At 31.2% G+C, this 14268-nt stretch overlaps 1 protein-coding gene across 1 annotated transcript; it reads left to right on the forward strand.

The window, feature by feature from the left end:
- The first annotated feature begins 5803 nt into the window (after positions 1–5803).
- Positions 5804–11749, forward strand: LOC134699381 (ornithine decarboxylase-like). Its single transcript, XM_063560982.1, has 9 exons — positions 5804–5860; positions 6328–6444; positions 6721–6811; positions 7462–7538; positions 8287–8459; positions 8898–9035; positions 10199–10376; positions 11400–11559; positions 11721–11749. Exons 1-9 carry the CDS (start codon positions 5804–5806, stop codon positions 11747–11749), a joined length of 1020 nt encoding a protein of 339 aa, XP_063417052.1.
- Positions 11750–14268: the final 2519 nt, after the last annotated feature.

Here is a 14268-nt window from a genome sequence, read left to right on the forward strand (position 1 = left end):
TGCATACCTACTCTTAAAATGTTCAACTGGTTAAGCACGACAATTTTTGAGACCAGTACTATGTCTAGATATTTGTACCGCATGATGTGTTGAACTGCCTTACATTTTTCAATTTTTATAAACTTGTGTTATACTACTCAAATTGTAACGTTTTATTTAACCATTTATAAGACAAACTTTTAAGATATTTGGATGATATGATTATGCATTGATAATTGAGAACTTATTTGTTAACAAAAGGGGGAAATATATCCATTAGTCATCAAGACTACACAAGGGGAGTGATAAACACATTACGTGATATCGAATATATCAAACATTCTCAACGTGAAATAGCTGATCTTACGCGAAATGAGGTCAGACGTGCCCTTGTATATATGGAAAACAATGCATATATTTAGTTCTAGTAATTTATGGGACAAAATGTAACATGTTGATACTGTTTTAAATATATACAATAAATCGTACAATACTTAGTAATACATAATCTTAAGAAATGCAATATATCTAAAGCAGATTATTATCTGTACAATTAAGGAAGAAATTATATTAATTAAGTTATTTATGATAGATAGATAGATAGATAGATAGATAGATAGATATATAGATAGATAGATAGATAGATAGATAGATAGATAGATAGATAGATAGATAGATAGATAGATAGATAGATAGATAGATAGATAGATAGATAGATAGATAGATAGAAATATAGATAGATAGATAGATAGATAGATAGATAGATAGATAGATAGATAGATAGATAGATAGATAGATAGATAGATAGATAGATAGATAGATAGATAGATAGATAGATAGATAGATAGATAGATAGATAGATAGATAGATAGATAGATAGATAGATAGATAGATAGATAGATAGATAGATAGATAGATAGATAGATAGATAGATAGATAGATAGATAGATAGATAGATAGATAGATAGATAGATAGATAGATAGATAGATAGATAGATAGATAGATAGATAGATAGATAGATAGATAGATAGATAGATAGATAGATAGATAGATAGATAGATAGATAGATAGATAGATAGATAGATAGATAGATAGATAGAAGGTAAAAACACAAAAATACCGAACTCCGAGGAAAATTCAAAAAGGAAAATCAAAAATCAAAAGGCAAAATCAAAAGTCCAAACACATTAAACGAATGGGTAACAACTGTCATATTCCTGACTTGGTACAGGCATTTTCTAATGTAGAAAATGGTGGATTGAACCTGGTTTTATAGCTAGTATCTATAGATAGATAGATAGATAGATAGATAGATAGATAGATAGATAGATAGATAGATAGATAGATAGATAGATAGATAGATAGATAGATAGATAGATAGATAGATAGATAGATAGATAGATAGATAGATAGATAGATAGATAGATAGATAGATAGATAGATAGATAGATAGATAGATAGATAGATAGATAGATAGATAGATAGATAGATAGATAGATAGATAGATAGATAGATAGATAGATAGATAGATAGATAGATAGATAGATAGATAGATAGATAGATAGATAGATAGATAGATAGATAGATAGATAGATAGATAGATAGATAGATAGATAGATAGATAGATAGATAGATAGATAGATAGATAGATAGATAGATAGATAGATAGATAGATAGATAGAAGGTAAAAACACAAAAATACCGAACTCCGAGGAAAATTCAAAAAGGAAAATCAAAAATCAAAAGGCAAAATCAAAAGTCCAAACACATTAAACGAATGGGTAACAACTGTCATATTCCTGACTTGGTACAGGCATTTTCTAATGTAGAAAATGGTGGATTGAACCTGGTTTTATAGCTAGCTAAACCTCTCACTTATATGACAGTCGCATCAAATTCCATTAAATTGTCAACGATGCATGAACAAAACAAACATACTCATAGATAGATAGATAGATAGATAGATAGATAGATAGATAGATAGATAGATAGATAGATAGATAGATAGATAGATAGATAGATAGATAGATAGATAGATAGATAGATAGATAGATAGATAGATAGATAGATAGATAGATAGATAGATAGATAGATAGATAGATAGATAGATAGATAGATAGATAGATAGATAGATAGATAGATAGATAGATAGATAGATAGATAGATAGATAGATAGATAGATAGATAGATAGATAGATAGATAGATAGATAGATAGATAGATAGATAGATAGATAGATAGATAGATAGATAGATAGATAGATAGATAGATAGATAGATAGATAGATAGATAGAAGGTAAAAACACAAAAATACCGAACTCCGAGGAAAATTCAAAAAGGAAAATCAAAAATCAAAAGGCAAAATCAAAAGTCCAAACACATTAAACGAATGGGTAACAACTGTCATATTCCTGACTTGGTACAGGCATTTTCTAATGTAGAAAATGGTGGATTGAACCTGGTTTTATAGCTAGCTAAACCTCTCACTTATATGACAGTCGCATCAAATTCCATTAAATTGTCAACGATGCATGAACAAAACAAACATACTCATAGATAGATAGATAGATAGATAGATAGATAGATAGATAGATAGATAGATAGATAGATAGATAGATAGATAGATAGATAGATAGATAGATAGATAGATAGATAGATAGATAGATAGATAGATAGATACTTTATTCTCTAAAACACTTGATACAAGTACAGAGAAACATACAATATAAATACAGACACAATAGTTAAGGTAAACAAATACAGTAATTATGATGACATACATGTTTAGTAACATGTAGAATTAATGATATAAGAAGGAAAAATGATCGGTAAGATGCTAATGCGATTACATTTACATGGAGGAACATACGTTTTTATTAATACACTTAATAGATAAACACAGTTTATGACTTTATGAATAGAAAGGTATCTTTTTACACACTTAAAAGAACGGATATGAAAACTGCAGCTGTGCCTTTAAAAGCTCAAATATCTCTGGCTGCTCTACGTTTGATATTCAGCAATGAATAGATTCCTAAAAAAAAAAGTAACTGACATATATCCAGATAAGACAGAAAACTATTTAAAACAGAGCAACTACGTTTGTTTTATTCAGCATTATTGACAAGGGTTTTTTTTCATTTCTTGATACAAGCATCGTAATTTTTTTATTTATGATCTTCATTGTACGTATTGAGCCAACCTTAAATGTTCCAGAAATAAAAACAAATTTTAATGATTTTTTTTATAACATTACAGATTTTAAACAAATGAAAGATATTTTGAGATATATTCTAATAACAACTTGAAAACGCAAAATATATGCACGAGCGCATTCACGCAAATTAAACACAAACGTAATTATACAAGTAGATAGAGAAAACTAGATAATTAAACATATTCAATACGAACATGATCAGGGTTTATGGAGTAAGTTACTTTCATCTATAAGTATGGTACGAGCAAAAAATTATGGAAAGCGACATGATAAATTGTTTAATAACAATCACTGTCAAAAAAGACCTTTACTTATCGCTATATTTTATATTGTTTTGTAAATATAGTATTGACCATCGGACAATGTCTTTCACAATTAAGCAGGATGAGACATAGTGTTCATAACATTGACACGTACAGGGCAATATCTTGTGAATTACGTAGATCATAACATTTCTTATGTTTATTTAGCTAGAGGACTGGGATTATAAACATATGCTCTCTCTTGTTTTACTTTAATAGAATATTTGTGTTTAAAAAGCATTTTGCAAATAACCCATTATGAGAAGTATGAAATCCTACTACATGTCTATGAATAGATTTTTTGTGTCCGTTCGAATATCACTACATTGTGAGCCAGATATTCCTAACATGCACTCCATTTAGCTAATTTCTATCTGATCGTATTTCTATTTTATATATGTCTCCCCATTAAAGCAAAATAACTATAATACAAACTTGATTTACAATTTTGAGGGGAAAGATTTATTTTTGGAATTTCTGGTTATTTTTTTCCTGTGATATATTTTTATACTTAATATTGTATGCTGCGAACCTTGAACGTTAACGTTATCTAATTCAGTTAGAGATAAGTCAGACACTGTGTTGAATATGTCAAGACGCACATTGTATAGTTCGAATGATAAATGCGGAGAGCGTTTTAAGTTTCAGGGTAACATAAAGTGAACTGTAAGTATATTTATATTTTGAAAAATGAAAAAGAAGATGTGGTTTGAATGCAACTCTTAAGCAGGGAACATATAACGTAAAAAGTAACCAGTTTCACATCACTGTATATGGCTAGCATTCATCTATGATCAAAACCAATACTTCATAGCAAAGAGGGGCGAAAGATACCAGAGGGACATTCAAACTATTAGATAAAAAATAAATGACAATGTTATGGCTGAAAAGAAAACGACAAACAAACAAAGTATAGTACAAAAGACACAACATAGATAACAAATAAAAGACTTAGCAACACGAACCCCACCAAAAACTAGGGGTGATCTCAGGTGGTCAAAAACTGTAGTCGATCCTTCTCAACAAGTGGCACCTGTCGTGTTGCTCATGTTATTACAAACCCGTTAAGTAGTCTAACTAGGCAGGTCGCATTAGTGAAAAGAACGGGTTTGTAGTTACGACATAAGGAACAAATCTGATATCATCTGTTAAACGGATATTCCATAACAGTTAACCAACTCGTGATGGCGTCTGTAAACTTTACGAAGTTATGATTTAAAATTCACTATTTGGAACTCTTGGTTTAATAGCTTCATTGTGAGCAGGAACACTCTACAAAGGAAATCATGATAGGAAATAAAAACTCGGCAATGTCGTAACAATTTGTAGATATATATTCCGTATGCAGGGGCTGCTGGAATGTTGGCAGTTTTTGGCAATTCTGTTGATGTGTTTCAGACTTTGATTTTAAATTTGATTAGGGACTTTCCGTTTTGAAGTTTCCTCGGAATTTAGTTTTTTTGCGATTTCACTTTTTACGATAGCTTCTCAATTGTTTTCAAAAAGCTCTGTATGACACTATACTAGTTTCACACTATTCAACGAACAGGACGGTCTGTTGATAAAAATGTAAACCATATATAATGAATGTAACTGCCTGATGGTAACAGTTTATAAGCATGATGAGGTTCTGGTTGGAATTTGATGCGACTGTCATACAAGTGAGAGGTTTAGCGCTATAAAACCAGTTCAATCCACCATTTTTTACATTTGAAAATGCCTGTACCAAGTCAGGAATATGACAGTTGTTGTCCATCCGTTCGATATGTTTTATCATTTGATTTTGCCATTTGATAAGGGATTTTCCGTTTAGAATCTTCCTCGGATTTTTTGTAATTTTATTTTTTGCACTTGTCCATTAAAAATGTATCAGTTAAAAATAAACATCTATATACACACACAACAAAAAACCAGATAACTGTTGTATGGTTCGAAGTGAGATTATTATCCACCAAAATTCAAATGAGGTGAATGTAAGTAATTATGGATATCCGTGTGGCCTTTAACAATGAGAAACACCCATATCGTATAGGCGGCTATGATAGGCCCAAACAGGAAAGTATAACATTATTCAATTGCAAAAAAATCCAACAAACACCATCATATTACAGGCTTCTGACGTACGACAGGCACATAAGAACATTACATTTATAAGGAAAACCCTTACTTACATCAACGTGTGTTATAATTATCTTATCAAAGCTTAAAAAAGCGATCAGACATTGTTTAGTGATTACATTCGTTGAGTTATATGAATAATAAAGGAACCAGTTCAACACGTTATTGGATGAAGAAATTATTCTATATGACTAATATACAAGCATCAAGATCAGAATACACGGTTTCTAATGAACAATATGAGGTTATAAGTTTTGATTATAAACTACAAATGAATGTTATATAAAAAAAGTACACTCCGTAACGTTTTGCATTAGTTCTGATAACAAACAAGTGTAGCTCAAACTAACTCTGTTACTTTGCTAGTTGTGAAATGGCCTTATCTAACCAAAAGAAGCAAACATATTCATAATCCCTCTGTACATTCAATCATCTAACCAAGCATTTGACCAGTTATGTAACTTTGTTATGAACATCAAAATTCTAGAAATACATGAGTGACATGATTATTAAATTTTACCAATCTTCAACGCAAAGCATGTCAGCATCAGAATAAACAGCACACACAACTTATAAGTAGTTTTAAAAGTTTGACACGGTCCCTTTTAAGAAAGTATCGAGTAGGTGCGAGGTTTTTACTAATTTCAAATGTATACTCGTATATACATATAGAAAATGGTTGATTTTCATAACGTTTGATATATTTTACAGAAAGACAAAAGAATGATTATGACTAATGTCGATGTAAATACACGTATAGAATTAGTAGATACATTACCACTCATCACCAACCAAATACAGGGTAAAATTGACGCTTTTAAACATGAGGTAATAAGTTGTTTTTTTTATATACTTTTATGATATAGCTTTCAATTCTAAAGTATCAATAACATCGCATATACGTGCTTGAAAGATTCTTGGTAAAATGCAATTAACACAACATATGAATGTATATTACTTTTCCTAATTAAATACCCTAGTTGCATTACTAATTGATATTACAAGAAGGACCCTAAGGAGTATTTTAACATCTGTTAATGCAATAAAATGTTTGAAGTTTTAAAATAAAAATAAAAATGTTTTCAAATCTTTATATTACTATAGGTCAATGCATTTGCTATCGGAAACATTGGAGATATCATAAGAAAACACAGAATTTGGAATGAGTGTTTCCCGCGAATAGAGCCATTTTATGGTACGTATTTAAAAGGCTATTATTATTTTAAAGTAAGATAATAGAAAGGCTTTGTACAGCAGCGGTAGCAAAAATTTGGTAAGCGAACGACAGGAGCGGGTCATTCGCTTTTATTCGTTTTTATCAAAACCATGACAAGACCGACAATGCTTTTAGAATCAATGATTTGGTACTTTGATAAAGCAAAACCTTTTGTGTTTTTGAAGCTTTTTTCACTCTTTCAAATTTCTATGTTAGATGTTTGGGATTGCTTACCAAGTTGCCCTCGTGCATCATTGAAAAACTTGCGAAATAGAAATTCGCACCGGTCATTTTATTGAATTGAAACAGATTTTTTAGTAGTTATATAACTTAATTTTCATTATTATAAGAGTTGTTAATGCTTTTCTGATAATAAAATATTTTGACATGATATAAAAGAAGTTGTGAAGGTATTATAACCTCTCTACCAAACAAAACAGAAGCAGGTGATTTACGGTTTAAATTCTGATGACGATTTCATTTGCTTGTAATTTCACATGTCTTTTGAATTATATAGAGTCATTTGTTGACCTGGAAATATGTTACCTGAACATAGGAATGCTACAATACGTTTGGATAAAATTTAGAATGGAATTATTTGTATATAGTGTTATTAATTTTGTTTACAGCAGTGAAATGTAATGATGTTGACCCTGTGATTAGGATCATAGCAGATATGGGACTTTTATTTGATTGTGCCAGTAAGGTAAACGAACTTGGTTTTTATAATCAAATCAGGGTTTCAGAAAACGTTCAACCATGATCTGATTATAATTTTGACATTTACATGTAGACTATACAACTGCATTATAACTAATAATAAAGAATTTTACAACAGAATTCTCTATGAATTAGAAGGAGCTTTCTCTCAAACCTGAAAAGTTTATCTTTGTGATAGGTCCCATGTCTATAAATCAGCAAATGTCAAATACTAACAAATTTTAATTGTTGTTGCAGTGATATAAACAACAACCTCACAATAGAATACATTGAAGTTACATAATTTGAAAATATACCACATTTGTTAAAAGACACTAGTCAAAAGAAATTGACGATGACAAGTTTTTAATATGTGACCGAATGCTCGAGTGTCGTCAACAAATAACTCATTAATGGCGCACAAATGTCAGATAAAAAAGTACAATACCAAAAATATCAGAACAACGTTCACAACGGAAAGTACTTTATCAAATGGCAAAAAATTAGCAAACGAATCGAAAACATCAATCGTATTCCTAACTTGGTATTGGCATTCCTTGTGTAAAATATGGTGGAATAATTTAATCCTGATTTTATAGCTGATTTTAACATGGAATTGGAGACGATTAAAAGCCTAATGTGCCAATAACTGCTAAGGTAACATTCACCTGATTTGTAGAAACCCAAGTATTTAATAGAAAAGTAACACAGAACATTGTTGATAACGATCAATAGTTTATCTATGTAACTTGCAGATTGAGATACAGAAGATATTAGACCTCGGAGTCGATCCCTCCAGGATTATTTACGCAAACACTTTCAAACAACCGTCATTTCTCAAATATGCTGCTGATAAAGGTGTTTCTTTGATGACTTTCGATTGTGAAGATGAACTAGAAAAGATCAAGAAAGTCTACCCAGGGGCAAAGTATTTACATTTAGATTTGAATGATAAATATTTCCATAATATCTACTGCATCATAAGATAGTAGAAGACATTTGTATGTTATGTTGGTTTATTTCTACATAACAATTTCTACCAAAAACTTTATATATTTTTTTTTCATTTTTGACACATTTGAATTCAATTCCAATGTAAGGATCAATAAATTATGATTTGTATTTCAATTTGCAAATAACTTTATGTGTGACTGTTTGAAAAAATCGCACAAGAAATCGTACTACATTGTAAAAGTTATATAAAACAATTTTAATCATTTGATTTTATATTATAATATAACTTTAATGCGTTAAGATTGGCTGTGTTTGGTGTTTGACAGCAGGCGGCAAAAAAATTCAAAAGATGTCTAAAAATTAACAAACACAATTTAAATGTTTTACTTCAAAGAGGGGTTTTTGTTTGTAGATTGGTGCTAAGAATAAGTCCACAATCAAACTACAAGGTTAAATTTCACCTGGGAAGAAAGTTTGGGTGTCATCCTTTGAAAGCATCGGACGTCTTCCAAGTTGCTAAGAAACTTAAACTTAATGTCATTGGTGTAAGGTAAGGCCATCAAGATACAATATATAATCGTACATAATAAACTGAAGTTTCTATATACGGAAGCTGGTTAAACGATGTCTTATTCCCCCAAAACATTGTGGCTTTGTCCTGAATGTTTCCGTCTTGGATGAGGATGTATCACACGACAGTATTTCTCCTTCGAAAATTTCCAGAGTTTACATTAGTTAATTGTGCATGTTTAGAACTATGAAAACAAGCTTTGGGGTGTACATAAACGGGGCAAAAACCTAGCTACACAAATAGCCACCAGCAGTTAATTATTTTCTAAGTTATAAAATGCATCGAATCTAGACTAGTTTTGAATTAATCTAACAAAGAACATTAACGAGATCCTTCCTAAAGCACCCAATGTTAGGACTTTAACTTTGTACTTGCTGGCTTTATAGATATTTTGATATTAGCGTCACTGATGAGTCTTATGTAGACGAAACGGGCGTCTTGCTAAATTATAATCCTGGTACCTTTGATAACTATTTACAATATTCATAATCTATCAACAACCAAATTATAACTTTGCAAACAATTGAATTGAACACTAACAAACTTAAAAGTTTGTTTCAAGAGTTTTTTTATTTCTCGTGAACAGTGTAAATATGATGTTCATGTTCCTCATGTATGCTCTGTTTTCAGTCGTTTTATAATAACAAATTAATCCCTCCAAATTGGCATCACATTAGAAATCAATTTGAACAAGTGAGATGTTTAGCTAGCTATAAAACCAGATTCAGTTCACCTTTTTCTACATAAGAAAATGTCTGTACTTAGTCAGGAAAATGACAGTTGTAATCCTTTCGTATGATGCGTTTGAGGTATAAATATTGCCATTTGATTATGGACTTTCTGTATGAGATTTTCCTCGGATTTCATTAATCTTGTGATTTTTACATTTCTTAATTTATAGAAAACTTTTCGAGTTCTAAGGAAGAAGTATTGTACGTAAGAACGAAAATAACAATACGGGAATTTCTATAAGCTCCACATTCAATGCAAGTGTTGTTTAATTATTATTTATGTAAACTGTAACAATCATCAAGTTCAATATAGCATATCAAACCGAAAAAAATCAGAATATTATTGTTTATAGTTTTTGAGATTATCTCAATATTACGCATATAATTTCGTGTGAATTTTTTAAAAACAAGTTTCCATGTTGGGAGTGGGTGTCTAGAAACAGGAGCGTTCAAGGAAGCCATTGAACAGTCACGAGAAGTATTTGACATTGGTGTAGCTATGGGATTTAACATGCACCTCCTGGACATAGGTGGTGGGTTTCCTGGAAAGAACATACAAAATGTGAAAACAGACATCACCTTTAAAGAGGTATCGCTCAGATAAGCTTAGACATCTTAGCGACCTATGTTTTGCGAGATAGACAGTATAGATTGCTGATCATTGCTATTTTTCATTGGCTATTAGACACAAATATTTTTCAAGTCTTAGTTTAAACTGATTGGAGGAAAAGGTTGATGAAATTTTGTAATAAATCATTTTTGATGAATTGTTTCATATAACATACCTACATCATCTTTGTTTGGATGCTTTTGGCAGCCTTGCTTTTTGGACATGTGATCAAATCTTATAAATGCAAATGCTGAAATGCACTTTGTTGGCGAGTTTCGTTACGTTACGGATCCAGCTTGAAGTTGACTTCAGTTTTTTTAACTGTCGCATTGAATGTCAGACATTTAAAATAACCAACATATTTACATATTTTTACACAGAACCTGATGGAAAAAGTTAACTCAATAAGTTAGCATACGATATTAGCGATATAAATCTAATCGGATTACATATCTTCTTTTTTAAGTTTACTTAACTTGACTGAAGAACTGCAGTTTTACCGAAATAGTCCAGTGCATGAATTTATAATAGGCATAGATGCCTAATGACCGTAAAAACTAAACGTATTTTGCATACTATCTGAGGTTTGTTTCTCAACTTGTCATTTTCAGAATTGTGTGTTTTAATATTTCTTTACTAAACTTTAGTGTGGATTCCATTGACAATATATATTATCATTGTTAATGAGGGAAATGATGCTTGCCTCCGGGCGTGGAATTGGAATTTTCGCTTCGTTGAAGACCCATTGGATTGCGTTGAACTGTTTTGTGCTCTTCGGTCGGGTTGTTGTTTCTGATATCTTGGAACAGTATATCTATATATAGGTTCATATTTGGATCCATTTTCCGTTTCTCTTCCCAATTCTATCAGTTATTTAACTAATGTTTTACGATAATCATGATAATGGTTATTGAATTAGGTAATAGGAGAATAGCCAGAAAAAAATTGGACATTCTAGACAGCTTGTTATCGATTTTGTAATTGTTATTTTTATTTTGGCAGATTGCACAAGTTGTAAACAAATCCTTAGATAAATATTTCCCCGGAAATGACGTTCGCATTATAGCCGAACCAGGACGATACTACGTCGCCTCAGCGTTTACAGTTGCCGTCAATATCATAACCAAGAAAACCGATATGGGCGAAGAAATCGTACAACCTAGTACGTATAATTTTGCAATAAATCAAATAAATTGAATGTAGCAAATAATATTTATCTAAGACAACTTTATTATAAACACTTAAGATATAAGAAAATTGGACGGTGTTGCTGTTTATTTGAAACTTAAAGAGTATATCACTATATGCCATAACAAATTACAGCAAGTAGTACACTCAGTACACTCGAATAGAGAAGGCCAAATACAGGTAAGACAGCAGAGATGGATTTAGGGGGGACCAGGGGGCCCGCCCCCTCCTTTTGTGGGAAAAAATGTGTTGCTTAAATACTGAATCACTGAAGCATGACTAAAGTGGGTCCCCTCTTAGGCAGTCAGTGGGCCCCCACTTATGAAAATTTTAAGATTAGCCACTGGATAGTGAAGATCATGTAGGATCGAAATTCCCACCGATTTTGTCAAATGAAGTTCGGTTAATACCACTTTGTCGGGTGTATTTGACTATTAATGTAAATTCCCGGTGTAATTATATAAGATACATTACGGTAGCCTATAGTTGTTTATCAGTGTCATTTTTGTTCTCTTGTGGTGAGTTGTCTTATTGGCAATCATAGCACATCTTCTATTTTAAACTTAGTGGTATATTTGAACAAAACTGAATAAACAGTTTTTACACAAAGTATAACAAAAATGGACGAAAGGATGTTGTTAGTATAATAATTAGGGCAGCAACATAACAACATAAAACGATATTCAAGTCAATAGATTTAGGAAGATGTGGTGTGAGTGTCAATGAACTAACTCTCCATCCAAATAACAACTTATAAAAGTAAATCAGTATAGGTCAATGTATGGTCTTCGACGAAAATCATTTATATGCAACATGTACAGCTCTGAATAAGTATAGTCTAATATTGGTGCTTTAATAACCCCGTGAAATTCCGGCATAAGTCTGTGAACTTCAGCACGGGTTACATTAAAGTCTGTAGGTCTATAATCGACATTATGGCTGCTTTAAACGCAAGACCGTATAAAATATATACACAAATTTATTAACACAAGTTTACAGTTCGAAAGCTAGGGGAAGACTGCCCAAGCAACAGTTTACAAAACATATAAATTAAGTCCAATATAAGGGTTTATAAAAGGTTCTCATAAAATATAACTATAATTGTCCAATGTTATGCAATAATAATAGGATTAGTGTCCACCAGCTGAACTTAATAAAATAGCGATAATTGCTTTTGTAGTTCAAGTGTTAGATACATGTATTATCTCTCACAATCTTGACCGCCATCGGATTAAGTTGTAAAATAGTAAATCTATAATCTCTTTGGATATTTGAAATAAGAAACATTATATTTCAGTATAACGATACATTTAAATCAAGAAATATTCAACTTAAAACTAAAACGAGAAATAATCAATTTAAAACGAAAGTTCATATAAATATTTAAAACGAGAGTTCATAAGAATATTCAAAACGTGTCAGAGAGTTCATATACATATTCAATTCAAAACGAGAGTTCCTATAAAACACTTTGCAAATTATAGTAAAAGTTCCTGAAGTCACTTTTCTTCCGGTTATATTTTCCAAATTTCATCTTCAGATTCCACAGAATGTGGTGGCGATCCTACAACAGAGAATACACCCGTCAGAATGTATGTAATTAATGATGGTATATACGGTTGCTTGTTCGAATGTTTTGTTGACCCAAGATTTTATGTACCTTCACATTTTAAGGTAAGGAAACGTTTTAAAAGATTAATAATAATCCTTATCATTTTAAATTCTAAAGAGATTGGTTCTGTTATCAGCTTTGCCAAATCTAACCAGTTGCTTCGCAGGGCGCAGCATTATACGACCGCAGATGTAGAACCCTGAATAGATGGGACAAGTATGGACACAACTTTTAAGTTTGATACAGCTTTAAATGTGGATTGTGATTAAATAGTTGACGCAACATAGGTTCATGTCACATTATGATTTGGACCCCTTGGACCTTAATGTAGACCAATTTGCAAACTGGACCAAAAATTAAGAATCTACATACACAGTTAGATTTGGGATATCAAAGAACCCCATTTATTCAATTTTTGATGCAATCAAACAAAGTTTAATTTTGGACCCCGATTTGGACCAACTTGAAAACTAGGCCAATAATTAAAAATCTAAGTACATTTTTAGATTCAGCATATCAAAGAACCCCAAGGATTCAATTTTTGTCAAAATCAAACAAAGTTTAAGTTTGGGCCCTTTGGACCTTAATGTAAACCAATTTAAAAAGTGGACCAAAAATTAAGAATCTACATACACAGTTAGATTTGGAATATCAAAGAACCCCATTTATTCAATTTTTCATGAAATCAAACAAAGTTTAATTTTGGACCCCTATTTCGACCAACTTGAAAACTGGGCCAATAATTAAAAATCTAAGTACATTTTTAGATTCAGCATATCAAAGAAGCCCAAGGATTCAATTTTTGTCAAAATCAAACAAAGTTTCAGTTTGGACCCTTTGGACCTTAAAGTGATCCAATTTGAAAACGGGACCAAAAATTAAGAATCTACATACACAGTTAGATTTGGCATATCAAAGAACCCCAATTATTCATTTTTTTATGAAATCAAACAAAGTTTAATTTTGGACCCTTTGGGCCCCAAATTCCTAAACTGTTGGAACCAAAACTCCCAAAATCAATACCAACCTTCCTTTTATGGTCATACACCTTGTGTTTAAATTTCATAGATT

The sequence above is a fragment of the Mytilus trossulus genome, unplaced genomic scaffold, assembly GCF_036588685.1.
Source record: "Mytilus trossulus isolate FHL-02 unplaced genomic scaffold, PNRI_Mtr1.1.1.hap1 h1tg000050l__unscaffolded, whole genome shotgun sequence".
Classification (NCBI taxonomy): Eukaryota; Metazoa; Mollusca; class Bivalvia; order Mytilida; family Mytilidae; genus Mytilus; species Mytilus trossulus.

What these genes read in the sequence shown, in the direction of transcription:
- LOC134699381 (XM_063560982.1), top strand. Translation starts at nt 5,804, where the DNA reads ATGACTAATATACAAGCATCAAGATCAGAATACACGGTTTCTAATGAA. An exon ending in TTTCTAATGAACAATATGAG is followed by an intron (nt 5,861 to 6,327) that starts GTTATAAGTTTT and finishes TATATTTTACAG; the next exon opens with AAAGACAAAAGAATGATTAT. An exon ending in AAAGTCTACCCAGGGGCAAA is followed by an intron (nt 8,460 to 8,897) that starts GTATTTACATTT and finishes TTTTGTTTGTAG; the next exon opens with ATTGGTGCTAAGAATAAGTC.